Source organism: Malaclemys terrapin, chromosome 8, assembly GCF_027887155.1.
Source record: "Malaclemys terrapin pileata isolate rMalTer1 chromosome 8, rMalTer1.hap1, whole genome shotgun sequence".
Taxonomy (NCBI): domain Eukaryota; kingdom Metazoa; phylum Chordata; order Testudines; family Emydidae; genus Malaclemys; species Malaclemys terrapin.
The window spans coordinates 47,528,848-47,544,830 of record NC_071512.1 but is presented as its reverse complement, the minus strand read 5'-3'; the positions used below and the strand labels follow the sequence as shown (position 1 = coordinate 47,544,830).

The 15,983-nt window shown below is 40.7% G+C and overlaps 1 protein-coding gene across 3 annotated transcripts; it reads left to right on the top strand.

Moving 5' to 3' along the window:
* The first annotated feature begins 790 nt into the window (after positions 1 to 790).
* Positions 791 to 15,054, top strand: GORAB (golgin, RAB6 interacting). 3 transcript variants are annotated; one of them, XM_054037987.1, is made up of 5 exons: positions 791 to 1,029; positions 3,156 to 3,504; positions 8,488 to 8,589; positions 10,367 to 10,507; positions 13,224 to 15,054. In XM_054037987.1, the coding sequence occupies exons 1-5, from the start codon at positions 966 to 968 to the stop codon at positions 13,714 to 13,716; spliced, it is 1,149 nt and encodes a 382-aa protein (XP_053893962.1). In that variant the 5' UTR covers positions 791 to 965; the 3' UTR covers positions 13,717 to 15,054. The 3 variants fall into 3 exon arrangements, with proteins under 3 accessions (XP_053893962.1, XP_053893964.1, XP_053893963.1); XM_054037989.1 differs by lacking the exon at positions 13,224 to 15,054 and having other exon boundaries at positions 796 to 1,029; positions 10,367 to 10,511; XM_054037988.1 differs by lacking the exon at positions 791 to 1,029 and having other exon boundaries at positions 3,421 to 3,508.
* The last annotated feature ends 929 nt before the right edge of the window (positions 15,055 to 15,983 follow it).

Here is a 15,983-nt window from a genome sequence, read left to right as displayed (position 1 = left end):
TAGTCACGGCAGAGTGCCACTCTAAAAAAACCACCTCCACGAGGGGCATAGCTAACAGCGCTCTCTACACTGGCGCGTTACAGCACTGTAACTTGCTGCGCTCCGGAGTGTGTTTTTTCACACCCTGAGCGAGAAAGTTACAGCACTGTAAAGTGCCAGTGTAGACAAGCCCTAAATTGATGGAAGAATTCTTCTGCCGACCTCTCAGGGAGGTGGATTATCTGATCCCTGTCACCAGAGTAGGTAGTGTCTACTCTGAAGTGCTACAGCAGTGCAGCTGTTCCACTGTAGCATTTCAAGTGTAGACAAGCCCTTACATCTGCCACAAACTTGTCTTCTGGCCACTGCCATGAACTATTATTGTACAGGTAGAAATGATCAGTTAGCGAGGGTGGCAGGAGCTAAATTACTCCATTCTTACTGGCTGTCCTCATTCAGGTGAGTGCTGTAGGATGCCTTGCAACATTGAGAGGGCTTGAGAGGGGGAGAGCTCTGTTATGGTCTCATTTGCTGCTTTCTCAGTGGTGCAGCACCCAATGGGCAGAGTGTGGGAGATGCCAGCCTGGCTCCTGGCCCAGCAGTGGTACCCTGAGAGCACAGAGAAAGGAAGGAGTCTGGGGCTGAGCCCCACACCCCTGGGTCTGGAGAGGAAGGGATGAGCGGCAGCAGGATGGGAGGCGGGAGGCTCCTCCCCCTCAGATCTCCCTCCCCTGCCAGCAGCCACCTTCCCCTTGAGGCCCCGCCCTCTTCCCCATAGTAACGCGCTAGGACCCCGCCTGGCTTCCTTAGGGCTGCCTGCGCTGTGACTGATACCCCGCCCGGCTTTCATGGCGTAACAGGTTGTGGGGGAGCGGCCGGCGGAGCCAGGGGCAGGCCCGGGCGCGGGGTCCTGCCGACGCCTGGACGTGGCAGCGGAAGGAGGAAGCGCCGGCCGCGAGCGCTGCCACCCCCGGGGATGAGGCGCTATGGCGGGGGGCTGGGCCGGCTTCTCCGAGCAGGAGCTGCGGAGGCTGCGGGGGCCGCACGCAGGTACCGGCCGGGGTGAGCGGGGGCCGGGTGTCCCTGCCGGGAGCCCTCAGGGCGGCCCGCTGAAGCTGGGGGGCGGCACTTGCTGGTTCCGTGGGGCGGATGCTCCCCCCACCCCACCACCGGCCGGCTGGTCGCAGAGCTGGTGTCGGGGCCCCATCCGAGCCCGGCCTCTCCTGGGACCTTGGGTCTGGCCCGCGCTCGGGGGCGCTGGGCAGGGCAGCCGGAGCCCTGGGGCTGACAGCAGTGGTGGCGGAGCGGGGTCTGTGGCGATGCCCGGCCCTGGAGGGGTCTTGGCTAGTCGCTACGGAGCGGAAAGGCCCCTTCCGATCCCGTGCCAGGGAGGGTCGGTAACTGCTGGGACTTGGAACAGGGCTTAGCTTGGGTCCGTGCTCTGGGCTGGGTTAGGCAGGGGCTCGGTGCGGGGGAGCGCAGTGGTTCCTTCCGGCCTTCGAATGTGAGACTCTCTAGCTGGTTTCTTACATGTATGTGGTGAAAAAGATTCTCCCCCTTCCCTTCTTTCCCCTCCCCCTTCCCTTCTCAAATAGATTTTGTGACTACAAGGCACCATTATGATCATGTAGTCCAGGGGTTCTCAAACCGGGAGTCGTGAGGTTATTCCAAGGGGTCTTGAGTTGTTAGCCCTGTGCATGGCTGGCCCTCTGTTCTGCTTCCAGCCCCGCTACTTCTCCAAAGGAAGGGCACCAAAATTGAAGTTTTCCCAGGGTGCCCGTTTTCCCTAAGGCTGGCCTTGGGACTGAGACAACATTAGAGGGCTAGATTGTTCAGCAGCTGAAGGGCTGCATTAAACCACAGAACAATCAGAACACTGGGATAGGCAAAAAAAAGTAATTTATAATTTAACAGTCAAACACACAGGGGGGCGGTGCTGGCAGGGGGCTTGTGTGAGCTATGGCCACCCCAAAATTTGCCTTAGTGGGGCCCCCCCACTCTTCCCAGTGCAAAGGTCATGCATTACATAGAGGTAAGGGTGGCATTGTATGGCATTGCTACCTTTAGTTCTGCATTGCTGCTTGTGGCGATGCTGCCTTCAGAGCTGGGCAGCTGGCCAGCAGCTGCTGCTCTCCATCCACCCAGCTTTGAAGGCAGCACTTGCTACCAGCAGCACCACAGAAGTAAGGGTCTCAATGGGGCGCAAGTAAGTCTGCTGTGAAAAGTGATATTTGTATGTTTGTTAATATCACTGTTCACAGCTTCCCAGCTAGATAGGAAGTTTGCCCTAGTAAGTCTGCTATGAAAGGTGATATTAACAAACATACAGATATAACTTTTCATAGCAGACTTAGCACCCCATTGCCACTCTTACTTCTGTGCTGCTGGTGATGGCGGCGCTGAAAACCATGCTGCTGCCAGCAGTAGTGCAACTTGAAGAGCTGCAGCCAGCAGCAGTGCAGAAGTAAGGGTGGCAATGGGGCACTAAGTCTGCTGTGAAAAGTGATATTGACACAGTTGCTTCGTGCCCCTCCCCCCAGTATTAAATAGTAACTATTTCAAAAAATAACTTTTCTGCTTATAACAGTAATTTGATAAAAAAATCTTTTCATTTTAATTTAAAAGCAGTGAGAAAAGGCAAGTTCATTTTAAACAGTACGGCTATAAATTTAGCATTTAAAATAGTGTTATTAACTAAAAACATATTTTTATATTTAAGGGTGAGGGTCCGCACTCAGAGATTGCTGAGTGAAAGGGATCGCCAGTACAAAAAGTTTGAGAACCACTGATCTTGTCTGACCAACTGCATTGTCCAGTTGCATCCAGTGATTTCCTGCATCCAGCCCAACAACTTGTGGTTGAACCAGAGCATGCCTTTTGGAAAGACCTGAAAGCTTGATTGAAAGATTTCAAGCGATGGAAAATTTACCACAGTTTGAGTAATCCAGGAGTTCTGTCTAGCATCCAAGTTCCTGTATTTCACTGAAATAACCTGAACCTCTAGTATTAATATTATAGCAGCAAAACATTTTTATGTGGCTTGTTTGCATATCCTCACTCACATGACTTTCTGACAAAGGTTGATCATGTTACCAGCATTAGAGGTTATAAGAAAATAAATCGTCAAGATTTTGTCTCTCCTAAAAGGATTCTGTTTTTATTTTTACTATAAATAGATACATCTGAATCTTCTGATCAGCAGCGTCGACCCCTGTCTGTAAATAAGAGTCGTCAGCAGTTGCTACGAGAAAAAGCTCTTCAGCAACAATGTCAGAAACTGGGACGGCAGGATGGAGCAGCCTCTGTACTTCCAGAACAGCTGCTTTCTGTACCAAAACACAAGCCCTGTCTTCCTCAGCAGCCTCTGCTGCCACCACCTCCATCCCCAATCAAGAATCAAAGGCAACATGACACCAGAGCTCAACAGAATGCACAGGGACTTGAAAATCCTTGTAATGGCAATGAAAAACCCCAGGAACTCACAGTAAAGATGGATTTCAAACTGGAGAAAAAGAGAGTGGAATTGTTAGTAAGTCTGTAAAATCAAGGGATTGGTTTTATTCCTTACTAATTCATCATTTTGTTGTACAATAAACTGAAGTTTAATATTAAACTGTACTGTATTTTAGAATAAGAAGTCTTCTCCTTTGCTTCTTTTCTGCTGATCCTTTAATTGCCACCCTTTGTTCAGTAATATCTCATGTAGACCTGAATCCTGCAATCTAAAGGGCTAGTCTACACTGGCAATGTTAAAATGCTCTCCCAGCGCTCTAAAAACCCACCACCACGAGGGGCGCAGCTACCAGCGTTGGCGCACTGTTTACGCTGGGGCTTTAGAGTACTGAAACTTGCTGTGCTAGGGGGTGTTTTTTCACACTCCAAGCGAGAAAGTTGCAGCGCTGTAAAGTGCCAGTGTAGACAAGCCCTAATTCGTGCAGAAAATGGAGTCCCGTTGTCTTCAATAGACTCCATCCAGGCAAGATTGCAGGATTAGGGACCTGAATTGTAAAGAGTCATGGGACTCTTTTTAAATTGTCTTTGAAGGGTTAAGCACATCTGTTGATTCTGGTTTATTTATGTAGTATACAACGCTCACGTTTGGAAATGCATCTTTTTGGTTCTGTTTAACTTTTTCCCCTTTCAAAAAATTGCTCTCCTGGTTTTCAAAACTTTCTCTGGGCCCTCCTTTTGATTTGGTGTGGAGGTGGGTTTCAGTTGTAAAGTGTCTTCCCTGGGCTAAATAATGGCCAGCGAACATGGCTTTAGATGTGCTAGAATGCATCTTGATGGGGTTTTTCAGTCATCTTGAGCTAACATGATTGAAAAAAACCCATCCTTTTTGCATCAAGAGAAGGCTGTGAGGTTAACTCGCTATACACTGGTGTTTTCTTACCCGCTGACTCAGTCTCTGCCTCCTCTGTAATTACTCCTTGTTACTCTACAGCAGGGGTGGGGGGTTGCGCCAGAGACATTTTTCGCTTGTGGTGTTGTGTGTGTCTTGAGCTGTGTGTGTCTCTCCAAACTACTGAATTACTTGTTCTTTTAAAAGTTGGTCTTAAACCCTTCCTGTTCACTTCAGTACAGCGTCTCAAAACCCATCCCAAATGTCCTTTTCCTGCCTAACCACATCTAACCTTCTGTACTCTGCTTACTGTAACTAATAGAGCTGATCAAATAACATATTTGATGAATTTCACAATTTTTTCCAATAAATTAGGCCAGTATTTCTCTTTTTTCACCCAGTTTGTAGAGCTGGGTGAATAATAAATCTTTGACTGTGTAGAAATTCCTGATATCAGAATAGTTTCAGAATAGTTTAAAAAAAAAATTTGCTCATTCTAGTAAATAGACTGCCTGACCATATATTTATTGTCTTGTTTGTTGTAACTATTTTGCCCTTGTTTGTCTGAAGTTACTTCTGGGTACCCAGAGTAATAAGTTCTTAGGCGCCAAAGTTGTTATAGTTAATGCTAAAAAGTTTTGGAAACAAGGGATAAAACATCATGTTTTAGGGTTTGAGCTGATCTTTAACAATTAGGGGTTAGGATGAGAGTATCACTGGGATCAAATTACCCCATAGGGGCCTAGAGTGGGGATTTTTGCACCCTCCTCTGAACCATCTGGACAGTAATTGCCATACTTGATCAGACGCATGCCCCATCTAGTCCACTATTCCATGTTGCTGTAAGCAGCTATGTGTAGTTTTAGTCAGGAAGTTCTCCTTCTCTCTACTGTGGTACAGCACTGCATAAATGGCCAGGTGCCTTACGTGTGTTTATTTTTCCTTTGTGTAAAAGACTGGCTATCTGGCACAGCTTGTATTAAGGTGATTTTTGTGTTTTACATTTTTAGGTTTCTTTTCCTGCATGCCTCCATATGCTCTATTTCTTTTTCCATCAGTGAGAGTCCCAGTACTCAGTAGAATGTTCATTCTTCCCCTGTCTGTAAGCATTCTGTAATGCTCCGTGGCATGTATTCATTTAAAAAGTAAGTACGTAATTCAGCAAAGCCCTGGACAGAGTGGATTTGATTTAAATCACTAGTCAGGAAGACTCGATTTATTCATGGATTTCTACATTAAAAAGTGCATTCTTATTGGTTGTTATAACCTTAATACATATTCTTCACAACTCAGAGATGTAGGTTTCACACTATACATTTTTAAAGTGATTTATTTTGAAAACTTTTCAGATTAGTTTTACAGCTATATCAGAAAATGAATGATTGTTTGGTATTTCATTTACCAAAGGTAATTGAAGCAGATATTTATGAAGTCATTGGGAGGTGAACTTTCTCCAATTCAACAGGTTAATCATTAATATTTGGAGGATTTTCTTGCCATGCTGTATTAGGAGGAGAACATCACCAGACCGACATCTAAATTGTTCTATCTAACTAAAACAATGTTATGTATACTGGATTTTTTTTCAACAGCAAACATATAATATTTTAACAAAACAAGCATATGAATTTTTGAAGTTAATTAAACATTCAAGTTTTTTTAAAATCAGGTTTGTTTTTGTTAAAATTGTTTTTAACTAAAATAGTTAAATGAGTTTAAAAAAACAAAACAAAACACAAATTAAATCGACTATGTCAGCCAGGTCAACATGAGAAACTTAAAATACTGGCTTCTGCAGCTAACTCAGTCGTCTTCACCTTCATTTTCCTGTTCGTGCATAATTTGGAAAAGAAAAACAAGCTTTCCTGCTTTTTCAGGTCCCAAAGGATTTCTGAATTTGGAATGAATTAGTCCAAAGGAAGAAAATATTCTTTCTACACTAGCAGAAGAAGCTACTGCTGTTAAAAGTGAGGTTATCACTTCAACAATCTCTGAATCCAAGTGCTTAAGTGACTTCCACCAGTTCACTGGGGTGACTTTCTTTAAAACATCATCAGCAAACATATATTTCTTGAATGGTTCTTATTCCCAAACTGGGTCTCTCTTACGGCCTGCTGCCATTATAGATTTTCCCTTCTAGTGAGAGAATGGTATGGTAGATCTCAAATCAATGAAGGCTACGCTCAGAAAGACCTCAAGACTTCTGCAATATGCTGCTGAAACAATTTCACTTTTGTTTCTACTACCTGTCCCTCCCTTCTCACATTTATCTCCAGATTTCTTCTTCTTGTCCAGATCTATTCTTCTAGACTGAGCACTGAGTCCCATTGGGTAGATAGAAAGATTAACCTAAATAATCTATGCAGAAGCCCCTGAAACCCCATAAAATTGGGTCCCTAATACATGAACTATTGGAACTCATTTACAAAACTTTTCTCTTAAAGATTACATGAATATATTGTCTTATACTATAGAATTAGAATTTATAATCCCTATTCCATGATGAGATAATTTTAATTAAGATACATTATAGCTCAAAGATATATTCAGATAAAATGCTTTTTGAGGAAAAAAAATCTATCAAAAAATCCGATTTAAATTAAAAAAATCTGATATTTTTGATTTTTTTTTTAATTTAAATAATTGATTTTTATCCACCATGGATAGTGCTATGTCAGACTGACAGGGCCAAACTTTCCCACTTAGTACATTCTACAGCTAACCCGTTGGTTGCTGCCCAGCAGCCACCAGTGCAGACCCAACTACCATGTATATTCCATTGGAACATTCCCACGTCAAATAACACCCTATGTTCTAGCATCACAGTGGTTTGAAAAAATTTCTTCCTTCCCTTTAGCTATCAAGTAACTTCTGATGTTTTATTCCGGGGAGGATTGATTTACATCACAGCAATTTAAATCACCAAGTGGAAATCCTCAATTTAAATAATCAATTTTAATCAACGTTTCCATTTGTACTTCAGTTATTTTCTCAATAAAGGTGCATTCTCATTGGTTGATATAACCATTAAAACATGTTGATTTACAACTAAATACAATTTACACACTAGTTTGGTACATCTCTTTGCTACCTAGGAGGATATACTATACCTGTATACATTTATTTAGACAATTGCATAGCTTGTTATTTTCAGATTCTTATTAATTGTACATTTTTTGTATGTTAGAAAATGGTGAATGATATGTTGCGTATTTATTAGATAATTGACTTTTTGCTAATGATTTGTGTCAAGCTGCATTGGGGAGTAAATGGAATTTAATTAAACACAACAGCATATAAAATTTATTTTTATTAAAATAACATTGAATGTTTTGGAGACATAAACTTCTCTTATCAAAACATGTTTCACATTTGCAACTAAATTATAAGTAGTTCAGGCCTTAACGTATTTTATATTAAATTCAGATTTAATTTTAAGCAGGTTTGTTTTTAAAAAGAAAACCTTACTATAATTTAAATAAAATCAGACACCCAATTTAAATACAAAAATAGTTTTTAAATTAAAACCCAATTATTTGTATCCTCCATTGTATGCCTTGTTCATGGAAGAACAGCCCTATTATGTATTAAATTATGAGGAGAGGATTGTTACTGAGATCCTTTTGAAAAAAAGATGGATGAAACCACCGCAACAACTAACATGATGTGACTTATGTAGGGGAAAATGGCATTCGGCCACCAACAGCCAAAGACTGTTGCATTCATCTAATCCAATTAGGATGAATTTATATAATACCATAAAATATTTGTCTGCCTAGGATTTTAGAGATGGGTTGGGGTGTGTATGATTCATAGTGAAAAGCCACCTATTTGTGAACAATATATGCTAATTTTAGTTAAAAACATGGGATTCTAATGTAGCAAAGAACAAACCCCACATTCTTTGTTCATAAGAGACCCTGGCTTGCTTTTTTTTTTTTTAAGAGTAAACTTGAGTATCTCCTGAAGCTAATAACTCTTCTTCCTGATCAGTCTTCCTTCCTCATTCGCACAGAACCGAGATGTTGAGCTGTCCTTGGATTCTTGGAAATCCTTAATTGGGTGCTCCAACAAAATAAACACAAGGAGTATGACTGCTGTTTTGGGTGGGGGAGGCAGGAAAGAGACAAACTCTTGTTTAACCCTGTTGCTTTGTCAATGCCCAGGCAGGAGAAATCTCGTTGGGAAGTTCTGCAGCAGGAGCAGCGGCTGATGGAAGAGAAGAATAAACGCAAGAAGGCACTCCTGGCCAAAGCCATTGCTGAAAGGTGATGAGGACATTCTGCGTTCTACTGCCATACCTAGGGAAGGGGGGTGTTTGTTGTCTATGATAAGTTACTAAGTTTTAGCCAATCCAACTTGTTCCCCTTTCCTCTGCACTAAAGAGTGTGTGTGTGTGTGTGTGCGCGCAAATGAGCAACAGTACATGATACTCACATTTTATTCCAAATTGTGTGGTGGCTAAGAAGCTCTTTTTATGTGGATTGCATTTCTGAAGATGCAGCTTCTTCTGCAGACTGATAATTCCTGTTACAATTTTACAGAGTGAATCTGATGTTCTTGAACAGATCAGTGATTTTTGCATTTAATTTGGTGGTATTGTGTACAGTGATTAGAGCAGGGGACAGGGACTCCTGGGTTCTAGTCCCAGCTCTGCCAGTGACTTGTTATGTGACATTTAGAAAGTCACTTAGTCTGTTTGTTCCCTCACCTATAAAATGGGAATATTACCTTTTTCTCGGAAGTCTGGAGAAACTTAATTCATTAAAATGTGTAGTGTAAAGTGCTTTGAGAGTTTCTGATGAAAGGATCTCCCTTAAAGACATCTTAATATTAATGAAAAATGCAGCAAGTTGAGTCTGATAGAAGAGGACAACCAGCTGTGCTAAGTTCAGACTGAATGCACACTGTGCGAGAAACAAGTGCTGGTATTAAGTCAGACACCTTTCATGCTAATTCACGAAGGAGTGTAGAGATAAATGAAGCAGCAGTGTCCAACAGGCTTCAGAGTATGGGATTAGAGAATACAAGAATTGGGTGAATGAAATAAAGAAGACTAGAGGATATAGTTGATGGGGCTAATATGTAGTTTGGAAAAAGTGGCTGAGCTAAAAGCGCTTATTAGTCTGCTGGCACAAGGGTGAAAGACAGGGCTGAGTTAACGTTTAGTTGTGGGAATATCAGGATAAGTCTCTATCATAGTTGAACATAAAGGAATTGATAATATAAGGGGCATTTGGGGGTGCAAAGCTGGTATGTATCTGGATACAGGTGGTGTAAAAAAGGTATTGGTTACATGACCAGTTGCTGATAGAATTGGTGAATTGATTAAAAAGGTGACAGTGGTTTGCTAATGCTGGTCAGTGAGAAGACTGGAGATATTAAGATACCTAAGGCTATTTTATGGAAAATCAAATCTGTGTTTGACAAGCGTGGTTCACTGATATGATGGGTGGTGGTAGCATGGCCTAGTATGAGATCTCATTGAAAATTACCTGAGGTGCTTGGGTCTGAACATGCTTCCTGTAGATAGTTTTAGTTCTTGAACTTACAAATGTAATAAACAGAGTTGAAGAAGATTATGTAGGGCTTGATTGAAATCTTTCATATTTGATGTGACTCTTTCCATTGACTTCATTGGGCTTTGGATCAGGCCTATAGAAAGTAATCCTACAAAATGGAAATAATCACATTTGGGCTAGGTGACCCAGTCTCTTTGGCTCCTGCTTCCTTTGGCTTCCTTTCTAGCAATTTTCTATGTTCTTATGCTTAAAGTTACTTAGTTTCAAAGAGTGAGTTTTCCGAGTGAAGGAATACAATCCATTTTAGGCACTTTGGTTGCAATCATTACATATTTTTGTTTCAGACTGTTAATAGACACTTTAGATCCCCATAAATATGGGAAGAAAGATCAAGAATCTTAAACTATGAAAGAGAAACCTTTGAGCAACTACTAATGAGCTGATGGGTCTGTAATTGAAACACAACATGTCTCTTGTGTAGGATGCTTCTAAAGAGAGAGAACTTGCATCTTGTTTTTTTCAGATCCAAAAGAACTCAGGCTGAAACAGTGAAACTAAAGCGAATCCAAAAAGAGCTACAGGCTCTGGATGACATGGTGTCTGCTGACATTGGGATCTTAAGGAACCGAATCGATCAGGCCAGCATGGACTATTCATTTGCTCGGTAAGCAATTAACAGACAGAGCAGCAAGTACTCTTGGGAAAATGTATGCAGTTTCCTTTCACTGAAGAAAGGCTGATGGGAGTCATGTCATTAAAAGACCCAGTGCAGGTGTCTTTAACAAGTTTTAATATACAGTGGTTTCTCTTTAGATCATAGTGACCTAAATAGAAGCTTGCAACTAACATAAGTTTCCCGACTGAAAACTTTACTTGCCATTCCACCCCATCCCCCACCTTTTCATTGTACATATGTGCTGGTCTGTTATGGTAGAGTTATACATAAGCACTACTGTGTTACAGAGTGGTTTCGTTGTTGGCTTTTTTCCTGGGAAAAGAGCAATTTTAAAAGAAGAACCAAACACATGTAATGTATTACATCAATTCTCTAAACAAAAGTCCTGAGTCAGGAAAGCACCCTAATTAAGGACAGCACTTAAGTTCTATTGAAATCTGTGGGACTTGCATACATGCCTAAAGTTAAATATGTACTTTCTTGAATTGGGACCAAATGTAGGTCAATTTCAGTCTTCAGGGTTCTCAATGTCTCTTTCCATCATTTGAGGTTTTTTTATTACTACTATTATTATTACTACTACTATAAGGGAGTGCAACTCTGACGATTCCCTTTTGCAGCATCCTTCAACATGTAAAATTAATCTGAGTGCCTCATTAGTATAGGGTAAACCACAACATGAGTATGTAAATATAAGCATGTTTATATAGGCATTTAATGAAATGGAAATGTTTGGTTGTGGTTTTAGTTCACTATTCAACGTGTAGAAATTGTAGTTTTCCTTGTAACTTTTGCTGTGCATTGACCCACAGGCCAATAAACATGGTAATTAGCTTTTAAATGAATACCAGTGGCAGCTAAGTACTGAGGATGGCTATCGACTAATTATCATTTAAAATGGCAGGGACTAGGTGACCTTATGTAGTTCCACTATTTTAGATGTTTTGGAAAAATCACACAGTTTCAGATCTATGTCAGAGAAGACTTTTCAGTGCCAGTGTGTTTGTAGGATTTACTCAAATAGATTTCAGAAACCATGAAACATTTAGACATGTATCATGAAACATTACACCCATTTGAACTGTGCATCTTAAATTCTCAGTGATAGGAAAAAATCATACAGAATGTTTACAGGAAACTGTACTTAGGTAACAAAGATGGAAAAAGGAAGGTTAGTAGGGAAAGAAGGCAAAGCTTTATAAATACGCCTCATGAGTTCGCTGTGTTTTTGTATAATCCGTTTTTCATGATTTGGAAAGTAGAGTTACACATGGATTTTCAGTGTTGTAGAATATACCACACACCATTAAAAGCTTTCATTTACCTAACAAGCAATGCCTTTCTGAGCAATTATTGAAGTTTTGCCTTATATTTTAAGGCTAAATGCCAAATTAGTTTAACCTGCAAAGGAGTGCAATATTTATAGTCCTAATTGCATAGTTCAGACTATAAAATGGAATATTTATAAATATTCTGATGCAAAAAAAAAAAAAAAAACTATGTTCATGCAGGTTAAAGTTTTAATTGGACAAATGTTTCCACAGTAACCTTAATTTTGTTCCTTGCATGTATCCTTCATGTCTGAGTTCTTCATTACATCATCTCTGTGACTCCCTTGTGACAGAAAGGAGTGGGTATTTTGGGGCCCCGTGGACATGGCTTTGTCATTCACTGCCATGAATAGAGCTCCAGCTGGGAGCAGAATCCTGCAGTTATTTCTTACTGAAATATACTCTGAAAGAATCCTGTTTCATTTTGTCCTGCTTCCTCAAACAAAAGGACCACTGTGTCCCTCTATTGCTTGGTAATGAGACACCTGAATGTGGCTTTCCGAAGCAGCTCTTTGTTTTTACAGGCACCTTTGTGATACTATATTTGTGGATGCTCTCTGTCACCAGGTGCAATAAGGGTCGTGGTGCGTATGATCCACAGCCTCCCTCCCCTCTCAGCCAGCCCCTGGTATCCTTCTACTAGTTAAGTCCTTCCACCGTTATGTTGCCCCACAAAATATTTGTAATTGTTGCTTTACATTAGAAAGTTTGTCATGTCAGAATGTACAAACTGATAAGTGTCCATGCTGATGATACAATTATTTCTACGTTGGTGACTCTGCAAAAGCTGTGGTTGTTATATGGTGTCATGTGCTGTGCCCATCTGTACTGCTAGTGACATAGGTATATGTTTTTTTGAACGACAGGGAAAGTGCACTTTTCTAAAAGACTGAAGTAGCAATGTAACTACTTCATTAATTACATAGAATGTTGATCTGTTGGATTGTTGATCTGTTTAGCTAACAATAAAATGAACATGAATCACTGGTATCTTTCTGAATAGTTAATTTTCCATTGGAATACATGGAGCAGTTACTAGTGATGATTTCTTTCAGCATGCTGGAGATGAATCTCATACAAAAGTCAACAAAATTGTTTGCCATCCGTGCATTTCAGACAAGGGCATTTACCCCTAGAATGCAGCAGCAGTGGAAACTGATGGAGTGCACTTTCTGCTGCTGGCACATTCTCCTTTCTGTCCCTTGCTTTATAATTGTTGAACAATGTTGCTGTGTGCTATTAAATAGCTGGCCTTGCCCACTGCAGAGGAAAATGCCTTTCAGTGATTGATCAAGTATTCATCCATGTGTGTAACTTGTGAAGCACTTTGGGATTCTTCAGGATGAATAACACCAAAAATATTATTTTTGCAGGAAGCGATATGATAAGGCAGAGTCAGAGTATGTAGCAGCAAAGCTAGATTTCCAACGGAAGACTGAGATCAAGGAGCATCTCACAGAGCATCTATGCACTATAATACAGCAGAATGAACTCCGTAAGGCCAAGAAGCTGGAAGAGTTAATGAAGCAGCTGGAAGTGGAGGCAGATGAAGAAAATCTGGAACTTGAGATTGAGGTGGAGCAGATGCTGCAGCAGCAGGAGGCAGAAGGAGGGAGACAGGCTGCCCAGTCTCAGAATCTGTCTCAGACTACTGAGGAAAATGCAGATTCATGTGCTACAGTGAAGGAGAATGAACATGCTGGTACTGCTTCTGAACAGTTAGTGGAGCAGCCTGGAAATTCCTGTAGCAAGTCGCTTTCAAATATGGGTAGCCAAAATCAATCAGTAAACACTACTCGGGATGAAACCCCCGCTCACTCTGATACATTACTATTGTATGCAGATAAGGTAGCGTCTGATGGATGATATACTTGATTTACTGCGTGCTATAGGTTACCCCAAGGCTTCTGCAGTGTCAGTAACACATCCCTCTTATGTTATCTCTATTTTTAATTTGATTTAAAATAATCTATTTTTAGTTACCTGTCAGAATTTACCATTCTGGGTCACCTGTCTGTCCTGTTTTGTATTTTTAGGTCCATTCATCCCCGGATTTGCTCACTATTTATGGAGCTTTGTGAGACTGGGGCTTGCTAGGAGGGAGTACTAAGAAGTGGGCAGCAATGTTTGTCTGTAGGCTGGGCTTGTGTGAGAGTGAAGATTTCCAGTTAACCATTGCAGATATCAAACCAAGAAAGGGAGATGTTTGTTTTCTTGAGAAGGTGTCATAAAAGATTAGGTTTTATTACAGATGTTCTTTTGCTCATGTACGGTGATAGAACATTTCCAATGTGTCCACAAATTTCTTTTAACCGTGTAAAACCCGGCTAGGTTTCAGAGACATCCTCGGATATTGTAGCTGATACTTTATTCTGTAGAGAATTATAAACAAATTTTAGATTTGTATGTTGCTATAAAGGCCAGGTTGGCTGTAATATTTCCTATTTATAACTGGTGTCTATTTTTTTTTTTTTTTTTTACAAATTATTGTAAAATTCTTAATATCTGGTCTTTAGAGTCTGATTTGTGAAATTACAGCATCAAATGTGTTACAAAAGTATCAGCTTAATATATGGTAGAAAGGAGGTGGTTGTAGACAGAAACTAGAGATCTGGCTAGTATTGAGGCAAATGCCGTTACAAATATTTGACTCATTTTCAGTAACATCATAGCTGCCTTAAATCCGAGAAATCAAACTGGTGTTGATAAAATCATGAATAATTCCAAAAGTAAATAGGAGCTAAGCCCTTCCATACATTATGTAATGTTCAGTAAATTAAAGTTAACAACTGCTTTGTTCTAAGGATGGGTGTGTATAACCCCAGTAGAACCTTGTTAATTTGCCCAATTATTGTTTTCAAAGGGATTTTAAAAAATCATTCCAGATGGGGAAAGACAAAAGAATACAATTCTGGTTTTGTGATGACCTCTTGGAGTGAGGTGGTTTTCAGAGAGCCTATGATGCAACCATGAACCAGATAGCAATTTTCATATCTTCTCTGCTTCACAATCTGCAGCTTTCTTTCACTATGGAAATTTTAACAGTTTCTCTTATACTGAACGTTTGTGTGTCACAGTTTGACGATCACTGGAGTGACCCCACCAAACGAGATTGTGAGGGACCAATTATCTATTCAGTCATTGAAAACCATGACACTTTATTCACAGTTTTTATTGTAAAAATAAATTAATGTATCTTCTATCTATGTGGCTTGTTTACTTTCAGTTATAGTATTTGGTGTTCAAGAGATGGGACAAGAATAGGTTCTGAATAATCATGTAGCAAGCTTCAAAGATAGACCCTTTGACAGCCTTCCTCTCTATGCAACCAGCACCCCAAAGGTAGCTCTTCCAAACAAAAAAGTGTGTAAAATAGCCTTGGAGAGCTGTATTCCATAACATGGAACTCCAGCTAACTGTATTCTGGAGGAGCAATAGGAAACATCTTTGTCACAATAAGCATCTTCCAGGGGGGAAACAGTCTCAAGAGAAGTTCTCCCACACACATTCCACAATTACTATCTGTCTGATGTGTGGCTTATAAAACTGGAGACTACAAAATTCAAAATCCACCTTTGTTATATTATATATGAAATAGTCTTGTATATGGGGCACTGCGTGACAACACAGTACTATGGGAATCCTATTACTCTCCTGGACAGAGCCTAGAGATCCATCTGTGTTCTGCAGAATTAGGATTGGACACATTAATTCATGCTAAAACAACAAGGAGTCTGGTGGCACCTTAAAGACTAACAGATTTATTTGGGCATAAGCTTTCGTGAGTAACGAAAGCTTATGCCCAAATAAATCTGTTAGTCTTTAAGGTGCCACCAGACTCCTTGTTGTTTTTGTAGATACAGACTAACACAGCTACCCCCTGATAATTAATTCATGCTGCAATTACGAATTGGCTTGTGACTGTGGCTGATGGTGACAGCTGACACAATTGGAGACCAAGTTCAATAAAAGCATTTGGCAGGTGCTTGGAAAAGGAGATAGTGCTTAACTCAACACCCAGGCCTCCTGTCCCAAACGCTTGGGCTATATTATACATTTTGCAACTTCAACTGCAGAAAGGCCCTGGCTGGAGCACTGACAGGTAGTTGAAATAGGCAGAGAGGGACAAGCCA